At 49.2% G+C, this 16089-nt stretch overlaps 1 protein-coding gene across 2 annotated transcripts in view; it reads left to right on the forward strand.

The window, feature by feature from the left end:
* Positions 1-4782: 4782 nt before the first annotated feature.
* Positions 4783-16089, forward strand: part of EGFL6 (EGF like domain multiple 6) — a 57304-nt gene continuing 45997 nt past the window's right edge. For both annotated transcript variants that reach the window (XM_043569807.1, XM_043569808.1), the window contains exon 1: positions 4783-5056. In XM_043569807.1, coding sequence (XP_043425742.1) covers positions 4983-5056 — 74 coding nt within the window. In that variant the 5' untranslated portion in view covers positions 4783-4982. The remainder of the gene's footprint in view (positions 5057-16089) is intronic.

Genomic DNA, 16089 nt, shown 5'->3' on the forward strand with positions numbered 1-16089 from the left:
AACCCCATGAGAACCGTTTGCAGATCGGAAGGTATGTATGTGAAAAAAAAAAAAAAAAAGAACGAAAATATATTGTTTTAGCAAGTGTTGCTACTTTCATCCTTAAAAGAGGCATCACAAAGATAGTTGCAACTTAACAGTCCACGGAGCAGCTCTCAGCCAGGCTTTCCCAAGTCAAGTCAGAGCGACTTGGGACAAACGTCTGTACTTTGAAGGCCCATGTAAACGGAGTTGCCCGGGTTGAATTCTCAGCAATCAGCCTGTAGGATTTCTGTAGAACAAAATAAATAGACTAGCCTTGCCAGGGGTATGCCGAGCTATTATATTCAATCGTGAACAGGAAAGCAGCACAGGATATTTACACATGGAGCAGGAAGGAAGTATAGAGGGTGCACTCCAGCTGTACCCCCACCCCCCACCCCGTAAAGACAAAAAGAAAAGCCCTTGGTGACTGAGTGCCATAGGTGGGAAACATGAATTTAGTCAAAGTCAAGGGCGCTAACATTCAGACAGTGAAATTTCATTCATGGGCAAGGAGATCTCTCTAGACAGTAGTGACCTTTAAAGCGTCCTAGGTCACAGACTCCCTTAAAAATCAGACGAAAGCCGGGGTGCCTGGGTGGCTCAGTCGGTTGAGCGTCCGACTTCGGCTCGGGTCATGATCTCGTGGTCTGTGAGTTCAAGCCCCGCGTCGGGCTCTGGGCTGACAGCTCGGAGCCTGGAGCCTGCTTCAGATTCTGGGTCTCCCTCTCTCTCTCTCTGCCCTCTCCCGCTCATGCTGCCTCTCTCTGTCTCTCAAAAATAAGTAAACACTAAGAAAAAATTTTTTTAAAAATCAGATGAAAGCCGTGCTGACCCTCACCAGCACATACTCCCCGACATCGAAAATCTTCACTGTTGCTGGTGGTGAACGGGCCTTCCTCCACCACCGCCAGGCCATGAATTCCTACTAGGAAGAAGGAAATCTGGTGGCCAAATTAACCACCAGTGGGGTCTGACTCCCACATCCATGTTCCTTCCATTTTGTCGATGGGTGACCGTGGACGAGACGTAACTGCTCCAGACTTCACGTGGCTCATCCGTAAAACGGTGTGGTGGTATCTACCTTATTGCCAAGAGTAAAGAATGACTCTGAAATGTCCAGCATATGATAATCCCTCCACAAATACCAATTTCTCTTCAGTTATCAAGTGGGAGGTCCTAGGAGCGGGCAAAATTGGAGGAAAAATGAATCACGGTGTGATTTTGTTCTCTTTCAAGTTGACCGTCGTTTTTTTCCTGCTCCCCAAGAGGTGTGGGTCATGATGTTGAAGAGGGCCAGGTGTTGGCGGGCCATCCCAGGTCCCCAGGGAGGAAAAAGCAGAGCCTGTCCGGCAGACACATTTCTACCAAGCGGTCCCCACAGGGCCTGGCACTTGGTAGGGTCCAGATAAATGAGCAAGAAGGGAGGGAGAAGACGCAGAGGGAAGGAAGGAGAGGTGGGGGACCAGGAAGGGAAGGAAGACTAAAAGGGGTCGGGATTTTTCTGCCGCCGCAGAGCTCCGGGAACAGGGTCCCTGACAGGCACAGGATGAAGCAAAGCTGTGTGTACCTGAAGATTCTTCTTGCCATACAGAAGTTCACGGAACAAATGAGAAGGGTGATGGATATGAAGGAAGGCACTTGCTGGGACGAGCTCTGGGTGTTGGAAGTGATGAATCACTCCATTCCACTCCTGCAACCAATACTGTGCTAAACTAAAACTTACACTAACATTTAAATAAAACTAAAATTGAAATAAAAAGTAATAAAACACAACAAAACAGAGAAATGGAAAGAAAACCAGACTGGGAAAACATCAATTTCTAGAACGTGTCACTACAATTAACAATAGAAGACTAAGAATGAAGAGGGGCCATTTTCCTCTTGAGAGGAAGGGTGATGTCGAAAATCTCTTGGTTTGCGCTTAGAACCACCAGGGAAGATTCTAAGGGTCCCCATGCTCAAGCCATGGTTCATACAGTAGAAACTGTGGAGGTGTGGCAGGGCATCGGCAGTTTCAAAGCTTCCCAGGTGACCTCAATGTGCAGCTGAACTTGAGAACTACTCCTTCGGGTGATCTCCAATTGTTTTTTAAGGTTTTTGATTTTTCTTTATTTTGAGAGAGAGAGGGAGACAGAATCCCCAGCAGGCTCTGCTCTGTCCGCGCAGAGCCCGACGTGGGGCTTGCACTCAACGAACCTTGAGATCCTGACCTGAGGGGAAGTCGAGTCCAGTGCTCTACCGACTGAGCCACCCAGGCGCCCCCTCCAGGTGATCTCCAGACTCTCACTTCTTGGGACGGCAGCATAGACATCACTTGAGATCTTTTGAGTAATCGAGACTCCGGCCTTATTCCAGAGCTAACACCATCCGAATCTGCATTTGAACAAGACCCCCAGCTAGTGTGTACTGACCTTCGAGTTTAAAAGCTCTGGCCTAGACACTTCCACCCAGCCGTTTGATCTCACAATGCTTTGCTTCTGGTGCCGCTATTTCCTTTTTTTTTAATTTTTTTTTTAACGTTTATTTATTTTTGAGTCAGAGAGAGACAGAGCATGAACGGGGGAGGGGCAGACAGAGGGAGACACAGAATCTGAAACAGGCTCCAGGTTCTGAGCTGTCAGCACAGAGCCCGACGCGGGGCTCGAACTCACGGACCGCGAGATCATGACCTGAGCCGAAGTCGGCCGCCCAACCGACTGAGCCACCCAGGTGCCCCTGGTGCTGCTATTTTAATACAACTTTTGGATCTCAGCACCGGGCACGATGTCAGCATTCAAAGTTTTATACGTGTGTTCCGTGTGTATATTTCAGAAGGGCACAAGAATATCCCATCACACCTGTACCACGCAGGGGGCTCGGCGAAAACAGATTGGAGGAAAAAAAAAAAAACGTGGTAAAAGGCGCGAATGATTTTATGAGATTCTGATCAAAGATTGTTTTTCCTTTGTAGGAGGCAGTGGGGCCCCCTAAAGAGCCGCACTCCTCAACGTCAGCGACGCCAGTGTGGTTATTAGAAACACCTGCCTCTCCACGGCAGTTTGTATCCAATGTCTTCTCACCTGGCAACACACAATTTCCAGGTTCCTTCTCTGTTCATCATGCTACCCGATGGCGCCTCTGTCCACAGCTCCCCCTAGGAGGTAATAGGTGGGTTGGCAGAGGAGAGTTTGACCACTCTGGAAGGTTCCTGTTATAACGTTCATCACCTCCTTTAAGCAGACAGAAGAGAGGTCTGTTCCGAAAAAAGCAACAATCGTAAAACAGCCTCACCTTTAGAACTCAGTTTTGGTATTTTCAGTAAATCTCACCAGTTTTGGTGTGAAGAGTCCAAAGGATTGGGGTCATGGCCTTGAAGCGGTCATCTTACTACCTTATTCACGAGACTCATTTGACATCTGCAGCCGCCAAGGATTAAGAAGAGGAGAAAAAGGATTTCTGGAACAGCAGAGCTCGGGGGAGAAGGGCCCTCCTTTCCAATCCCAGCTTCACACTTGTTAGATGTAGGACTTCGGGGAAGTCGCTTAACCTCTCTGGCTGCCTTTCTTGACACTTTAAAAATGGGGGAACCAATGATCACTACGTATAGAGTTGTGGGTGTTGAGTAAGATGATGCATGTAGAGTGTTAGGACAGGCCATTATCTGTGAGCAGCTCAATGGCCTAACTGGTTACTGACCAACGATACCGCATCCACTAGGATACCTACAACCATAAAACCAAAGATCCAACTGAACATGGCTTGCACCAATAAGGAGATCCATTATGGTTTAAATCAAGAGTCCACCACTTGAATCTTCCCATCTCCGCTTCTCACATTTTGTTGGCTACAGTTAAGGCATATACTCATTATATAACCATGAATCAAGCATATCAAGACAAACCTCCTCTTTCTCCATTATGCTTCTTTTGATTTCTAATACCAGGTCATAGGCTGCGTCCGCGTAACAGAGGGTCACAATGAGGCTCAGTAGTTTGTCTGGCATCGCTGACCTTGGCTGAGCTCATTCGTGTATCTGGGGGTTGGATGATACAGGCTAAGCTTGACTGAGTGGCTCTGTTCCTCATTCTCCTTGGCCTATGATGCCAGCTGGGCCATGGTCTTCTCTTGTCCGGGAGAGGGGCTCAGGTGTCTTATGGTGTAGGCTTGGAACTGGCAACTTGGCTAACTTCTGCCCTTATGCCATTGGTCGAGGCAAGTCACAGTCAAGTCCAGAGACAAAAACGTGGGGCCACAGGTTGTGCCCACCGTGAAGCCAAAGGGTATGGATGTGCAGGGGCGGGGTGGAGGAAGGTCCGAACGTGTTTCTGCCATTAGATTCTGCGCTGGTTATATTACAGTATCATCCGATGGTCCCCTAAGTAAGCCGTCGCAGATGAGCCTGAGAGATCGCTTGTGAAAGGAAGGGTTTGCCCCGGACTTCGTGACCTTCCAGCTCTAGCCGCCCATGATTTACAGTGCGTGGAAGAAAACCTAGCGGAGTATGAAGACCTAAACAAAAGTGGTACAGAAGTGCTCTGAACCAGCATCCTGGGCTCCTGCTTCGACTACACCAAATTCTGAAACCCGAGCGCAGGTATCCCCGGAATCGGCCCCAAACAGATGGCGCCACGCGGTGACTCTGCCTGGAGACAAGCGCCCTGAGCCCCGGGGGGAAGGTTCTCGGGTGAGCAGAGAGCGCGGAGGATGCGCGGGTCGTGCTGGAGGCGGGTCCCGGCCAGATGTGCACGGCCCGCCCCGCCCTCCCTGGCGCGCCCGGCCCCGCCGCACGGGGACAGGAGCCGCGCGCGCCTCGCCGGGGCGCCCCCACAGCCCGCTGCGACCGCGCCGGGGAGCGGCGGAGGCCCCGAGCGGCCGAGGAGAGCGGAGGCGGCCGGCCAGCAGCGCCCCGGGGCCCGCGCCCTCCCGAGGGGGCGCAGCAGGAGCGGCGGGAGGCGGCGGAGGGAGGCCCCGGCGCCAAGATGCCGCGGCCCTGGGCCCTGGCGCTCCCGCTGCTGCTCCCCTGGGTGGCAGGTGGATCGGGGGACACGGCCAGGTGAGTGGTTATCGCCCGGCCTGAGCTCCCACGCGCGGCGGCTTCTCACTCTCTCCTGGGTCCCTCCAGGCACCCCTGCAGCGTAGGGGAGGGGGGTGCCAGTGTGCGCGCGCGCTGAGACGGGGTTTCAAAAGGTGCGGGGCCCGGGGCGCACACGGGCTCTCCAACCCGCGCCCCTTTGGCGAGGCTTGCTCCCCGGCACCCCCACACCGCCTGCGCCCCACCTAGCGGCCTCGGGCGGGTTTCGTGGGGAGAGAGGCTCTGTGCCCAGCCCGGCGGGTGCGCGTTCTGGCTTGATGGTCTGCACACATCCGTGCGGGTGAGAGCGGCGGTGGGTGGGTGGGTTCTGTGCCCGTGGACTTCTGTATCTTCCGTTCTGTCTGTAGGGCGCCCACTGATTGTCCGTCCGTCGCTAGTTTTGCTGGGGAAGGAGGGGGAGAAACTGAGGCCGAGGGAGTAAGTGTTTGCCGTGCTTGGGCTGAGCCTGGGGGGAGGGGGGCGCGACTGCGCCCCCCCCCCCGCCCCTCCTCGCCCCTCCTCGGTCTAGGTGCCTTTCTAATTAAGGTTGACGAACCGGAAAGAAAGGGTGTGGGTGTCGGATGAAATTGACTCGTTTTTTCTTGCTGTGGCAATTGAGACTCTGAAGCCGTTCTCTCTACTGTTGATAAACTTCCCGAAGCCCTTGAAAAACTTCCTTCTCCAGAGATCAGCAAAGCCACTTGGTAAAGACGAACGTAGTTAGGGCTTACTGTCGGCCTGGCCCCGTTCTAAACACTTGAGGACTATTAACCCCATTTAAAGCCCATAAGTGTTGTGGTAATAAGCACTATGATTATAATCCCCATATGTCAGGGAAGGGAAATGAGGCACAGAGCAGTTGAATAACTCCCGCAAAGAGGCACAGCCAGTAAGTGATGGAGCCCGCGTTCAAACCCAGGCAGTCTGGCTCAGATTCCTGCACTGCTCTCCCGCACTAGGGCAGCCTTTGAGGAATCACTCCCTGGACATGCTTTCCCGGTTCTCTGGTTGTGATACCTTGCTTTCTGAGGTGCCCACTAGAGCTGGGTTCCTTTGTTGTAGCGCTGTTGACCTTTGGGGCTGGGCTGGACAATTCTTGGTTGGGGGTGGGTGGAAAGCTGTCCTGTGCATTACAGACTTTTGAGCAGTAGCAGCCTCTCCAGCTAGAATGTCCCCAGACACGCACCAAGGTGGGGGTGGAGGCGGTGGCTTCCAGAATCCCTGCCCTGTGGAGATTTTTTTGTGTGTCACTAATTCCCAGGGAGAGCAGGCTGAGAGCCTTGGTGTGGAACAGGCTTCTTAAAGGTGAGCCTGACTATCTTTGTTTGACTTACAGGGGGGAAAAAAAATCTTTCATCAGTCAGCCACCGTATTAAGGGATTTTGAAGTTCAAACAGAACAAACCTCAAACCAGGTTCTTAGAACGTATGATCGTAAGTTTCAATTTCCTTTCCACAATAAAAATGTAAGCAGATGCAATTTTGCTCATAATCACGTTTTCCTGGAACGTTGGGGGGTTCTTGTATGGCTAGAAAGCCTACTTAAGAAAGACCAAATGCTCTTTGGAGATGAGATTAACGGTTCCTCAGCAGCCGGCAAACCGACCTCCAAGAGCTCCACTCGCAAAGAGCCACCAAATTAAAATAAAAGCCGAAAAGCCCTCAAATAAACCAAGGAATAGTAAAACGAAGAATCCACGTCAGGATTCTGCAATTCCTTGGTTTTCGAGATGTGAAGTGTGCTTCCTTTACACGGTATCAGGTTCACAAGCTGGTGTGTTTATTACCTGCTCAGCGGGCTTGGGAATGTCAGGCGGTCAGCCCTCCAGGAGCTGCCCAGAAACCACGTTTAATCAACTCCAGCCCCCACGTTACAGACGATATGTTCACCAAAAAGGCAAGGCACTTGCTTGAAGAAGAGTGTGTCTTCCAGTTGTTTCCTGAGGCTTCGCAGCCTACAGTAAAATCTGCGACTGCTGTGTAGAGCTTTCTAATAGAAGCACTGTTTTCTTTTGTTTTTAATTAAAATACTGCACCATGATTTTCGTGATCTAGAAAATTGCATGCCTCCTAAATGGTGCTTAGTGCATAGTACACAGTTATCAGTCATCAACTGAATAAATCATTAGCAGCATGTATTTTCCTGATCTTAAGCATCAGTATTTGGCTTGAATCCTATGTATTTAAAAAAAAAAATCTTTCTAATGTTTTATTTATTTTCGAGAGAGAGACAGAGACAGAGCGTGAGCAGGGGAGGGGCAGAGAGAGAGGGAGACACAGAATCCGAAGCAGGCTCCAGGCTCTGAGCCATCAGCACAGAGCCCGACGCAGGGCTCGAACTCATGAACCGCGAGATCATGACCTGAGCCGAAGTCGGACGTTTAACTGAGACACCCAGGCGCCCCTGAATCTTATATTTTTTAAATGCTCTCTGGGCATTGGGACTTTTTGCCCGTCTAGGACATTTACTGATCTGAATTTCACCTCCACAGTGTTCCAGGACCTAACACTGGTGTCTTTTGGCCTTGAGCACATGAGATAAATGTTACTGTTGTTAATCTTTTCAAGTTTGGAGCAATTCCCTGTTATAACATATCTCTGGTAAACGTTTTTTTCTCTGTTGAATTCAAGTGAAAATGTGAGAGGAAGGAATGAGTGGGTTCATGCTGAGGGTCTGTGCTCAGGGAGAGAGATGCCTGCTTTCTGTAAATCACGCCTATGTTGAGAACTGATTCTTGTCCGAGCCCTGCTAAGAAAGTGCCCTTGTATGAATTTTCCACACATTTTGTGGCTTAAAAAATACACAGATTTATTCTCTTAGAGTTCTGGGGATCCACAATCCAAAATGAGTCATAAGGGGCTAAGACGAAGGGGTTCGGAGGGCTGGTTCCTTCTGGAGGCTCCAGGGGAGAATCTGTCCTTGTCTTTTACAGCTTCTGGAGGCTTCCAACAATCCTAGGCTTGCATCCACATCACTTCAGTCCCTTCCTCATCACCTTGCCTTTTTTCTCTTAGTCATCTTCCTCCCTCAAAGAAGCAGCCTGCGATTATATCAGCCCCACCCAGATATTCCAGGACGGTCTCTGTCTCATAAGATCCTTAATTTGATCACATCTGCAAAGTCCTTTTGCCATAAGGTAACATGTACAGGGTCCAAGCCTTAGGACGTGAATATCTTTGGGGAGACCATTTTTCAGCCTTCCACAGGAAGCATGAACTGTGAATCCGTTGGTCTTGGTTTTATGGGCTGGATCTTTTTTTTTTTTAATTTTTTTTTTATTTTTTTTAATTTTTTTTTTTTAATTTTTTTTTTCAACGTTTTAAATTTATTTTTGGGACAGAGAGAGACAGAGCATGAACGGGGGAGGGGCAGAGAGAGAGGGAGACACAGAATCGGAAACAGGCTCCAGGCTCTGAGCCATCAGCCCAGAGCCCGACGCGGGGCTCGAACTCACAGACCACGAGATCGTGACCTGGCTGAAGTCGGACGCTTAACCGACTGCGCCACCCAGGCGCCCCTTTTTTTAATTTTTTTAATGTTTTATTTATTTTTGAAAGATTGAGCCTGAGCATGAGAGGGGCAGAGAGAGAGAGACAGACAGACAGACACGGAATCCAAAGCAGGCTCCAGGCTCCAAGCTGTCAGCACAGAGCCCTACACGGGGCTCGAACTCATGAACCATGAGATCACGACCTGAGCCAGAGTCGGACGTTTCACCGACTGAGCCACCCAGGGGCCCCCTGGATCTTGTTTTTAAACACGATTTTAGTGATTTGTCAGTGGCTGAGGTATCATGCATCTTTTACATTTCATGGTCACTATTTCCTAGAGGAACTCCGCTCATTGGTTTAGGAGTTATTAAAATCCTATTTATATGTAATTGATGCGTATAAGCCAAGGTTGCACGAACATTAAAATGAAAATAAGTATCTTACCCAGTCTTCATAAATCAGATCAGCATTTAACAAATACTGTTGACACTGTACTGTGTGTCAACGCTTTTCAGTGTGATTTCAATCACTTCTCTCCTCAACCCTAAGAAAGAGATATTGTACCTATTTGACAGACATTGGGATGGACAAGCTTGAAGAGATTTGATGAATTTCTAAGAACCTTATTTGATTGGCTCTTCTGCCTTTAGAGCAGTGACATTCCAATATTCCAAATTTATTCCCCCACCCCCCAAATTGGATACATCAATGCTGACATAATCTCAGAAGCAGATTCTGAGACCAGGATTTGAGTGTATGCGGTTTATTTGTAAGGTGACCCCAGAAAGTTCTAGTAGGGAACGAAATGTTTTCGAAGTAAGTTACCACTGTGATTTCATCCTGCTGGGGAATTCTGGGAGACCGTAGGACACACGGCTCAGAATTACCCCCCTGAAGGCAAGGGAGCTGGGGTATTTATACTCCCATCAGTCATTGGTTGAGGGCTTCTGAGGGGGGCAGTCTACACTTTCAGCTTACCGTGGGCACAGGCAGAGCTGGCTGCCGCCGACAGAGAAGACCCTTGAACATCACGAAACGAGGCTGGCCACCAGCCACAAGGCACCATTTGTCACTAACCTGATGACACAGGGAAATGCCGCAGGCATTTGTGCTTCTGGTGACAAGTTCCAGGACACAAAGTCCTCTGGGGAGACTAGGGGCAGGACATACGGGTGTCCTAAGGTTTTGTGGGCTGAGTTGTGCCCTCCCCTCCCAAATTCATATGTTGAGAATGTGGCTCTTAGGGGACATAGGGTCTTTAAAGTGGTAACTAGTTAAAAATGAGGTCATTAGGGTGGCCCTAATCCAGTATGACTGGTGTCTTCATAAGAAAAAGACATTAGGACACACAGGCTCACTCGCGCGCACATACACACGTACAACCACAGAGGAAAGACTGGAAAGACCATGTGAAGGCACAGGGAGAAGATGGCCATCTGTAAGCCAAGGAGTGAGGCCTCAGAAGAAACCATTTGTGGCTTGATCTCAGACTTCCAGCCTCCAGAATTGTGAAAAAATGAATTTTGGTCCTGAAGCCACCCAGTTTGGGGTACATTGTCACGAAAGCCCCAGCAAACGAACGCGCAAGTTAAGCGCACAAAAGATAGAGACCCTATGGGACGTGATCTTGATTTCCGGTTGAATGCACACTGAAAACTGGGCCTCCCAAGACATGTGATGTTGGGGATTTTAGGTAGGAGATGTCAGAATAGGGTAACTGGCCAGTGAGTATAGCAACATTGCCTTTTGACCCTTTAATATTGGCCACAAGTGAGAGAAAACCCACATAACCTTGGCTTAAACAAATAGAACTGTGTTTCTCAACATAGGAGGGGGTAGTTGGGTCAGTCAGGCGCCCAGGCTGCACCATCTAACATCTCTACCAGAAGGTTCCCCCTTCATAGCCAAAGATGGCTTCTAGAGCTCTGGCAAATCTATCCACATTCCAGCCATAAGAAGAACAGATATTGAGGTCCCTTTTGCGATGTCAGCCATGTGTAAATTACAGATCATGTCTTCAATTTATAGATGGATAAACTGAGTTTCAAAAGACTGAGTGATTAAGTGATTTGCTTAAAATATCATAGCGGAGAGGTAGCAGATTTAAAAGCTGTGGTTGTCTCCCAAGGATAGTTAGATCACTTTCCATGAGGTGTTCTATCCAGAGTAATCAGTGTACTGGTTTAAATACTAACCTGTTTTAAGTCTGAAGGTCTCAGGGCACCTGGGTGGCTCAGTCGGTTAAGCGGCCGACTTCGGCTGAGGGCATGATCTCGCGGTCCGTGAGTTTGAGCCCTGCGTCGGGCTCTGTGCTGACAGCTCAGAGCCTGGAGCCTGTTTCAGATTCTGTGTCTCCCTCTTTCTGACCCTCCCCCGTTCATACTCTGTCTCTCTCTGTCTCAAAAATAAATAAACGTTAAAAAAAAAAAGAATTAAAAAAAAATCTGAAGGTCTCATTTTTTTGTGGGTTTTTTTTTAAAGTTTATTTATTTGTTTTGAGAGAGAGAGAGCATGAGCTGGGGAGGGGCAGGTGGAGAGGGGGACAGAGGATCTGAAGCAGGCTCTGTGCTGTCAGCAGTGAGCCCAATGCGGGGCTCGAACCCACAAACGGTGAGATCATGACCTGAGCCGAAGTCGGACACTTAGGCAACTGAGCCACCCAGTCGCCCCTGAAGGTCTTGTGTATGAAAACAAATGAACAAAACCCCCCAAAACCCAATGTTCTAAAAGTAGTTAAAACTAATTCACTTCAACTCAACATTAATTGAACAAACGACATGCCCAAACATTCTCCTGCATGCCAGAGATACATATCTCTTTGCCGCCCCCACTGAACAACTTTGTAGGACAGGCAACACCTCTGTCTGTTTTGGTGAATGGGGTGCAGGGTGAGGGTCGTAACTCTAGCTCCTAGCCCCGTGCCCGGCACATAGTAGGTGTTGCATTCCAAAGAATGAATACGTATATATTATATTTTTACGTATTACAGTTGACCCTTAACACGCGTTTGAACTACTTAACCTTGGATTTTTTATGGTACGGTACTGTGGATGCGTTCTCTCTTAATAACATTTCATTTTCTCTAGCTTACTTTACTGTAAGAACACCATATTCATACATATACAGAATACGCGTTAACCTTTGTATGTTATCGGGAAGGCTTCCAGTCAACGGTAGGCTATTAGTTCAATTTGGGGGGAGTCAAAAGTTATACAAGGATTTTTGACTGTGTCGGGGGCCAGCGCCCCTAACTCCCACGTTGTGCACAGATGAACTGCGTCTGTTTATGTATATATATACACGTATAAAACTATATACACATTTGTGTGTGTGTGTGTACGGTGGGGGGGAGAGAACATAGAGAACATAGGAAACATTCCATAGAAACCAGATAGGAGAAATTTAGTCTGCGTGAGTCAGGGAAAGTGGAGGACAGGGGCTGACATTTAAACTGTCCTTGCGCAATGAATATGAGCCCACCTGATAGAAAACAGAGGGCAGAAAGCCAGGATTCCACTGCTTAATTCCCAGTAGATGTTTCATAGGAATAAATGAGTGGCTGGCTGGATTGATACATACTTGCAAGAGGAATGTGAAAGGAAGGCATTGGGCCCAGATAGGAAGTGGACTGGCCAGCATCTGGGGTCACGAGCCCAGGGGCAGCCAAGAAGGCGAGCTGGAACCAGGCTGCAGGGAGCCTGTGGGTTGGGCCACGGGACGTGGGCTCGGTTGTGAGAGCAGAGAGCAGGGGGGGGCCTTGCAGGCCGCGTTCTGTAAAGCTAACCCCATCATGACCAATTCAAGCTCAGAATGATCACACAATTGCCCTGAATTATCTTTAAGGCAGTGGCCCATAGTTCAGTGAGACTGGCAGTATTTTTCCTTTCCGGATGTACATATTAGCGCGCTTATGATCCGTGGCGCCTCAGACTTGATGAAAACAAATGCAACCTTAAAAATCATACCAAAGCACCAAATATCTTTACAGAGACCATCACCTCTGCTCTTCGGGTAGTCCCTTTGCTTGGTTTTAATTTTAATTTTCTACTGCCATTCTACAGAATACTCCAAAGCTCAGAGGTTTCAAACGACATTTCTTATCCCTCATGGTTTCTGTGAGCTGGGAGTTCGGGAGCACGTCAGCTGCACAGGGCTTGGGGCTTTTCACAGGGTTGCAGCCAAGTTGTCGGCCAATGCTGTGGTCCTCAGAAGGCTGGACTCCAGCTGGAGGGTCTGCTTCCAAGATGGCGCACTCACCCGACCACAGCAGGAGACTTCGGCTCCTCAGTGGCCGGTGGCAGGAGGTCTCAGCGCCTGGCCTTGTGGACCTCTCCATAGAACTGCTCGAGGGTCCTCATGGCATGTCAGCAGACTTCCACATCGCAAGAAATCCGAGAGAGAGAGAGAGAGAAGGCGAAGGTTGCTACGCCTTCTGTGTCCTAATCTCAGAAGTGAGCCTCTATCGCGCCCACCATGATCTCTTCGTCTGAAGCCAGGCACGAAGTCCAGTCCCACATAAGGGGTGGGGACGTGGGCTTCACCTTTTGAAAGGAGGACTGACAAAAAAATTTGTGGGCATGTCTTAAAACCACCACATCACACTTTCTGGTTTTCCTTCTCCCACGCTGGTTACTCCTCAGCCTCTTTCATCAGCCTCCATTTGCGCAGAGTTCCATCTGTGACCCGAGTTTATTCCTTATCTATACTCCATCCAGGCGATCTTTCCAGTTCTAGCTGTTTCAATGCCATCTATGTGTAGACGGCTTCAGAATGTCAGCATCAAGCCCCAGGTGCTGTCTGCTGTACTCTTGACCTGTCCATTGGGATGTCCCGTTGAGCTCAGGACATCCCAAACTGAGCTCTAGATCGGCTCCCCAGAACTCACTGCCCCCCGTCTCACCCAGTCTCTCTCTTCCAGAACAAACAGTATCCCCACTGGTTCAAGCCCAAAACCTGGGCATCATTCCTGACAACTCACTCTTCTCCCCTCTTCTGTTCAGTCTGGCGCTAAATCCCATTGCAGACCGCGTCCCAAGCCCATCTCCTGGCCTCCCTCTCGCCTGCCACCACCCGGCCACATCACCGTCATCTGTCACCTGAACCCCTACAGTAGCATCCCTTTCCTGCTTCTTGTGTCCCCTCTAGTTCAGTCCCAAAGTGTTCCTCTTCAAATTTAAATCAGATGGTGTTAGCCCTCTCCCTAAAGCCTTTCGGTGGCTTTCCATTGGATGAAGAATAAAATCTGTTCCATCTAAGATGGTGTAGAAGGCCCTGTTTGATCTAGCGTTGCCTAGTTCTCAGACTCCATTTTCTGCCCTTGGCCCCCATGCCCTTCCCTCCTCGACTAACCACTTGTATTCAGACCCTTGTTTCGATCGGCCTCTGGAAGAGCCCGAACTAGGACCACCCCCATGCCCAGTTTCCACCGGCTCCTGAGCTTGGAAGGCAAGCGAGAGAAATGGAGGAAGCCATGGGAGGCACCACGTATTACACTACCATTCATGACCCGGGAGACTGGAAGGTAAGGGACACATCCCGGGGCACACGTGATAGTCCGGGCATTTTTTGATGAGGCTCTTCAGTGGCTTCGCATCTGGGAAGGTGAGACGCTTTGGGGCATCCCTGGGCCTGTTGGACTTGGGCTCTGGATATTGAAGATGTGTCGGAAATCAGAATTAATCCTAACCGGTTAGGTACAATGGGCCAGCCGTCCTGGGAGTTCTGATAAACACAAAAGGAAACAAAGCAAAGAGACCTCATGGCCGGACCTGATGGCCCCTCTCTAGAAACCATTTCGTTTCATTTGTTTGGCCATATATAAACGTGAGCGGAAGAAGTTTTAACTCCTCAATTTGTCTTGTAGAAGGAGTAGCCTAAAGTTTCCTGGAACCTGACCATCAGCAAGCAAAGAACTCTGGCACAGTATATTTCTGCGGAAAATAAGGAATCCCATAAAGACATACTACACTACTTACACAATCCCTGGAATGTTTTTAAATTAACTTCAGCTGTGGAGATGGCGATTCGTGATTAATTTGATCAGTGTAGACAGCAAGCTGTATAACGCGTTAAAGGAACTGGGGACAGTTTGGCATTTAGCTCAGACTCCCACAGCTCAGAGCCTCCTCTCCACAGACGTTTGCTCATCTACACTGACACGTCCCTGCCTCGGGAACAGGTTCCCTGGGCCTCCGATATGCCAAACGTTGTTCAGGAAGAGAGATCTGAGAGAGACCGCCTCTAGCCGACCAGGCCAGACCTCCCGAGATGGCCGAGGATGTTGCTGGGGTCAGTTCAGCCCACGATCAGGAATTCTCTTTCTAGGTTCGTAAATCCCTTTGGATTGATGACCCCACGTTTATCGGGTCCCAGCAGGTTAGGTAATCCAGCCAAATGCATACGAGCACATTATAGTCTGTTATGCATTAAATTCCAGTGCTTCGTACTGTGCCGGAAGCATGCCTCCTTCGTATCTTGGAATGCGCTGCTCCAGTTTTGTACATTTCAAAAAAAAATTTTTTTTTACATTTATTTATTTTTGAGAGACAGAGCACAAGTTGGGGAGGGGCAGAGAGAGAGAGGGAGACACAGAATCCGGCTCAGAATCTGAGCCATCAGCACAGAGCCCGAGGTGGGGCTCGAACTCACAAACCGCGAGATCACGACCTGAGCCGAAGTTGGACACTTCACCGACTGAGCCACTCAGGCGCCCCGCCAGTTTTGTACATTTTAAGAAATACATGCTGGGGTGCCTGGGTGGCTCAGTCGGTGAAGCGTCCGACTGCAGCTCAAGTCGTGATCTCGCGGTTCGTGAGTTCGAGCCCCACGTTGGGCTCTGTGCTGACAGTTCAGAGCCTGGAGTCTGCTTGGATTGTCTGTCTCCCTCTCTCTGCTGCTCCCTGCTCGTCTCTGTCTCTCTTTCAAAAATAAACATTAAGGGGCGCCTGGGTGGTGCAGTCGGTTAAGCGTCCGACTTCAGCCAGGTCACGATCTCGCGGTCCGTGAGTTCGAGCCCCGCGTCGGGCTCTGGCTCAGAGCCTGGAGCCTGTTTCCGATTCTGTGTCTCCCTCTCTCTCTGCCCCTCCCCCATTCATGCTCTGTCTCTCTCTGTCCCCAAAATAAATAAAAAAATATATATATGTATATTAAGAAAATAAAAATACACGGTTCACTAAACAGGGAACTAAATGCAATTCATGTTGATAGTTTCGTAAGATTTTATTTGTGCAAACAGATGCACGTATGAGAAACAAATAAAAAATAAAAAGAAATAAAAAACAGATGCACGTATGAGGAAAATATGTGCGCTAGACTTTAGGAAAGGAAATCGCTCTTGAGATACTACTCTGTTGATCAGGGTAGGCTAATTTCCGTATCAAACCATCTCAAGTTTGCAGTGGCTGAACATGGTTAAGTTTATTTCTTCACCTGCCTTGAAGTCCAAGGCATGTTTGAGAGACTTCTGCTGCATGTTTTCACACGGGTCCAGGCTCCATCCATCTCAAAGTGCCATTTCCTCCAGGT

This window comes from Prionailurus bengalensis, chromosome X (genome assembly GCF_016509475.1).
Source record: "Prionailurus bengalensis isolate Pbe53 chromosome X, Fcat_Pben_1.1_paternal_pri, whole genome shotgun sequence".
Classification (NCBI taxonomy): Eukaryota; Metazoa; Chordata; class Mammalia; order Carnivora; family Felidae; genus Prionailurus; species Prionailurus bengalensis.